The sequence below is a fragment of the Oxyura jamaicensis genome, unplaced genomic scaffold (assembly GCF_011077185.1).
Source record: "Oxyura jamaicensis isolate SHBP4307 breed ruddy duck unplaced genomic scaffold, BPBGC_Ojam_1.0 oxyUn_random_OJ61675, whole genome shotgun sequence".
Lineage (NCBI taxonomy): Eukaryota > Metazoa > Chordata > Aves > Anseriformes > Anatidae > Oxyura > Oxyura jamaicensis.
The window spans coordinates 171-5,073 of NW_023307229.1; the positions used below are offsets into that span (position 1 = coordinate 171).

Consider the following 4,903-nt stretch of genomic DNA (forward strand, 5'->3'; position numbering starts at 1 on the left):
GCAGAAAGTCAAAGCCCCTCTGGGTTCCTTCTCTGCATTTCACCATACCCCGTGGGGAACAGGACCTGGTGCCTTGATGGCTCAGAGTTACCAGTGCAGGTGATGTGGGTCTCTTCTCGGAGGTCGTCACATGACTGCGGATGCCAGGGAGAAGAAGGACACTGCCAGAAGGAGCTGTTGTGCTTCCCACACTCCACATGATCTAGCCACGCGGTGCCAGACAGCTTGGCATATATTGAGGTTGTTTCCTGGTTCCCTTCATTCCCACAGCCCAGCTCTTTGCACACCAGTGACACCGTCTCGGTAGTCATCGAGTTGGAGCAAACGCTGCCCCACGTCCCGTTGTAGAAAACCTGCAGGCGCCCCGAGCAGCCGTCGCTGTTCTCTAGCCTCAGGGCCATGAACTCTGGAAGGAGAAAAGGGCGCAGGGATGACCTTGAACGTCAGCCACTGACAGCCTTGGCTCTAACTGGCTCTACACTGACCCAGCCTCCCCGAACCCACCTCCCAGCCCCTCTCCCAACACATACCCGAGCAGACAACTCCCACGTCCTCCTTGTGCCCGCAGTCGTGCTGCCCCCAGGCCTCAGCAGGGCAGTCCCAGAGAGCAGCTTCAGCCCCGGAGCAGTTGACGCCATCCAACCAGATCTGCCCGGAGCCCTCCCCGAACCGAGCAGAGCCGGCTGCCTCCAGGGCCCCTCCGCAGCCCAGCTGGCGGCAAACAACGGCGGCATCGGCCAGGTCCCAGGCGTCATCGCAGACGGTGCCCCAGCACCCCTGGTAGTAGATCTCCACTCTCCCAGCACAGCGCCCGGCCCCGTCCGCCAGACGGACCCGCCGGCTCCCTGCAGTGGGGAGAAGCCCCCGCCATCAGGGGCTGGCTGCCTGCCCAGCCCCACACCTGGGGGATGTGCAGCACCACTCACCCTGGCACACGGCCCCCACGTCCTCCATGATCCCTGCAGCTGGCTTGCTCTCAGGCAGGGATGTGTTGCAGAGGCTCAGGTTAGCCTCGTGCCCTGCACACCACACCCCACGCAGTCCCACAGGGCCCAGCCCTCGCTCAGCCTTCACGGGGGTGTAGGCTGCCTCTGCCTCTCCGCACTGCAGCTGCCGGCACACCACGCTGGCCTCCTGCATGTCCCACTGCTCATCCAGCACTCTGCCCCACATCCCGTGCTGGAAGACCTCCACGCGCCCATCGCACCGGCTCTCTCCGCCCACCAGCCGCAGGGACAGGGGGCCTGGTGAGAGGAGGAATTCAGCCAGGTGCTGCCATGGGGTCCCCAGCTTTGGGTGCCCGTGTCACACACCAGGACAAATGGACTTTGCAGCACTGCCCAGCACTCACCTGAGCAAATGACAGCAGCAGCATTCTCGGGGGGGCATGGCGAGGCCCCCAGGGCAGTCACTGGGCACTGCCCCAGGTGGGCTTCAGTCCCATCACAGTGGAACGAGTCTCTCCAGATGGGGCCGGTTCCTCTCCCAAAATGCCCTCCTCCAGGAATGGACTCAGCAAAGCCACAGCCGAGGTGCCCACAGAGAACGTGGGCGTCTGAGAGGTCCCAGCGGGAGGCACAGAGGGTCCCCCACGTCCCCAGCACCTCGACCTCCACCCTGCCCTCACAAGCTGTGCTGCCGTTCGCCAGCCTGAACCCTGTGTACTCTGGGGAGAAAGGAGGGTGAGAGGCTGCATTTGTGCTCTTGTTCCCATAGAAGCTGCAGGAGAGGCCAAAGGGACAACGTGCCTTTCTCCTCCCCACCCAGCACTTTCTGCTGTCCATCCAGCACAGCTCAGCACCCACCCTGCTCTCCTGCCCCACCACACCTCCTGTGGTCCTTACGTGTGCAGGTGACATGAGTGCCATTGCCATGGGTGCAGGTCTCGTCCCTGGCAGCCCCCGTGGGGCAGAAGAGGATGCTGGATTCATTCCCCACACACTGCAGCTCTCTGTCCCAGGCAGCACCGGACCTTTCTCCCAGGTGAGCTGCCCCATGGACAGACAGGGCTGTGCCACTTTTTTTTTTTTTTTTTTTTTTTTTTTTTTTTTTTTTTTTTTTTTTTCCACTGGTCCCTGTCATAGAGCTCCACACTTCCTGAGCAGGGACTGTCCCCTCCAACCAGACGGACAAATCCTGGAGCAACCAAGGAGACCTGTGAGTTCCATGAGCCCTCTGGCACTTCCATGCCCACCTCCCTCCTCATCCATAACGTGGCCGCATGCAGAGTCCCACGGCCAGCCCAGCAGCTCTGCGGGGGTGCTGATGGCACAAACAGGTCAGGGCCCCCTGCTGCTCCTCAGAAACCAGCCCAGCACCCATGGGCTGCCCTCTCTCCCAAGCTCCCAGCCGCAGGCACTGCTCAGACAAACTGCTGCTGCCCGGAGCCCCTGGGCTGCCCGGCCCCAAGCCAGCACTGCAGCAGCCACAGCACGTGGGCCCAGGGCAATGGGCCCAGGCCCTGGGGGCTGCTGCAGCCTGCTCTGCCTCACCAGGCTCAGGAAAAGGCTGAGAAACCCCTTGGAGCTGCCAGGAAAGCCCCCTGTTCCCCGGGGCTGCTGGGGCTCTTGGTGAGCTGCTGATAGATGGGGCACATCTGGGGAGCAGGTAAAAGGGGGTCCTGAGGCAGGAACAGAGTTTGGTGCCGGGCATGCATGTCCTCACCCACCAACCAGGCAGAGGGCAGGAGAGTAGGCAGAGAGCAGCCCTGTGTGGACACGAGCTTCTGGTGCAAGGACAGGCACTGAGGAGAGCCTGGAGGTGCTGGCACAGCCCCTGGGGCACAGGGCAGGCAGGAGAGGCTGGGCAGCAGGGCAGCATAGCCTGGAGGGGTTGTGTCCCTGGGGGCTGGCTCTCATAGGGTGACGTTAGGACAGGAACAAGGTACTGCTTGCCTCCCTGCTCCTTGACACAAGCCCAGTGCTCCTCCACTTTGAGCAGCGCCCCTGCTTTGGCCCAGATTCTCTTGTCTGATGGGGGTACAACCCAAATGTCCTGGGCCATTGCATACCCTTCCCCGAGGCTGCTGCTGGCTGGGGGAGTTGCTCCAGATTCCCCTGGCACAGGGACCAGCCTGCCACACAGGGCCAGGGTGCATGGGAGGAGAAAGATGGGAACCAGGCAGCACAATGAGGAAGGGTGGGGGCTTTCCTCTCCCAGCACCAGGCACCTAACCAGGGTTGGCTGCTCCAGCTCAAGGACAAGGCTGGGTTCGGGTATCTGGGCTGGGCTCCACTGGGCTTTTCTCAGAGATGTGGGACAACAGCAGTGACAGACCAAGCTCATCAGTTCCCTGACCATGAGTTGTTACCCTTTTCCCCTGTCCCATTCCCAAAATGTGGGGAATGGGTGAGCCCTTACCTGAACATGTCACTCCTGCGTCCAAATTGTGAGAACAGTAGTAGGATTCACCGCGTCCTGCATGACTGCAGTCAGACAGGGCAGACTCGGTCCCAGAACAGGAAACATATACCATCCATATGGGCCCAGATCCTGGCCCAAAATGTCCATACTGAGGTGCTCCAAGAGCAACCCCACAGCCCAGCTGCCTACAAACCACTGCGGCATCAGACATGTCCCAGTTGGCACCACACACGGTCCCCCACTGGTCCTGCAGTTTCACCTCCACTCTCCCAGCACAGCGCCTGCCACCATTCGCCAGCCTCACCTCCGCAGCCCCTTCAAACACACACAAAGCACAAGAAGGGTCAGGGAGCTTCGAGCCCCACCCTGAGGGAGCCCTGCTCCCATGGGCTGTCCCTGGGGCAGTGGGGTGTCCCCATGAGCTGTGCTGGGCTGGGGGTGCCCGGCTCCAGTCCTCCTCTGCCATTCACTGCCCCACAGCCCTCAGCACCTCCTCCCACCCCAGTGCCCCTCTGCCCATGCCCATGCCCACCCACACACCACCCCCAGCCCTGCACAGGGCTCCTGCTCCTCCCCAGCCCAGCACCCCCTGAACAGACCCATGTTCCTTGACCAATACTTCCCCCTGTCCCACCTGCCCCAGGCACCTCCAAAATGCACCAAAACCCCTGGGGCTTCCTTGTCTGTCCAGGGGGGCACTGAGTTGGTCACAAGGTTCCCCCCCAACCTTCATCCCTGCCTCATCCCTGCTGTCAGCCCAGACTCTAAGCTTGGCCAGGCCCCCCAGGAAGGACACCTCCCTGACACCTTTGGTGCAGAAGCCCCAGTCACCTTCTGTCTGGGGGGCACAACCTTGCCTCCTGGGGTCAGAGTTTCCCCAGATCCCAGGGGCAGGTAGAAGCACACAACATCTCCAGGACACCCCAGGCATTGGCTGTGCCCTTGAGATCACTGAGGGCCTCTGGCACCACCTGGGCCTCCTCCAGCTCCAGAGGCATGGTGCTGGGGAACAAGGGGTCCCAAAAGGGTACCCAAAGATACCGCGAAATACAGCCAGACATGGACTGCCATAATCATGGGAGCTGTGGAAATGGATTACCCTCTCCCACCCAGACAAGCACAGATTAAAGAACAGGGCTGGGAGACTGAGAACCTTCTGCCTCTCATTTCAGTGGTGCCTGGAAAACAACCCCACACCCCGAGGGATCCCAATGACCCCTCTGGTGCCTGCTGGCTGCAGGCTGTGTAAGAGAGAAGCTGGCACTTACCTCTGCATGGCTGCACCCAGAGGAGCAGACACAGCACCCAAGGGGACAGGAGTCCCTCTGTCCCCATCCTGAGGCTCCTGCCCTGACAGCACAGACCTGCTGCTGGAGCTCCTTGGGATCCACAAGACAATGGAGATGATGGGAGGGCAATATATCTGTGCAGATGCTGTCCCAGCTGCAGAAGGAGCCAATCGAAGCAGCAGGCACCTTTTTAGACCTTATCGGCACTTATCTCCCCTCCGACGCAGCCCAGCTCTCCAATGAACTTCTCC

At 61.3% G+C, this 4,903-nt stretch overlaps 1 protein-coding gene across 1 annotated transcript; it reads right to left on the reverse strand.

Annotated features, from left to right (window-relative positions):
- Positions 1-6: 6 nt before the first annotated feature.
- LOC118158938 (scavenger receptor cysteine-rich type 1 protein M130-like) lies at positions 7-4,877 on the reverse strand. Its single transcript, XM_035313599.1, has 8 exons — positions 4,632-4,877; positions 3,361-3,678; positions 2,065-2,136; positions 1,845-2,021; positions 1,351-1,666; positions 927-1,255; positions 531-845; positions 7-406 (listed from the first exon to the last, which is right to left on the reverse strand). The coding sequence occupies exons 1-8, from the start codon at positions 4,696-4,698 to the stop codon at positions 9-11; spliced, it is 1,992 nt and encodes a 663-aa protein (XP_035169490.1). The 5' UTR covers positions 4,699-4,877; the 3' UTR covers positions 7-8.
- Positions 4,878-4,903: the final 26 nt, after the last annotated feature.

Bases quoted from the DNA above. Each gene is read 5' to 3' on its own strand.
- LOC118158938 (XM_035313599.1), bottom strand. From the start codon at position 4,698: ATGGGGACAGAGGGACTCCTGTCCCCTTGGGTGCTGTGTCTGCTCCTC. The intron at 2,137-3,360 runs GTAAGGGCTCAC...TGGTTGCTCCAG, and splicing joins CGCAGGAGTGACATGTTCAG to GATTTGTCCGTCTGGTTGGA. The intron at 407-530 runs GTATGTGTTGGG...TTCTCCTTCCAG, and splicing joins CGTGGGAGTTGTCTGCTCGG to AGTTCATGGCCCTGAGGCTA.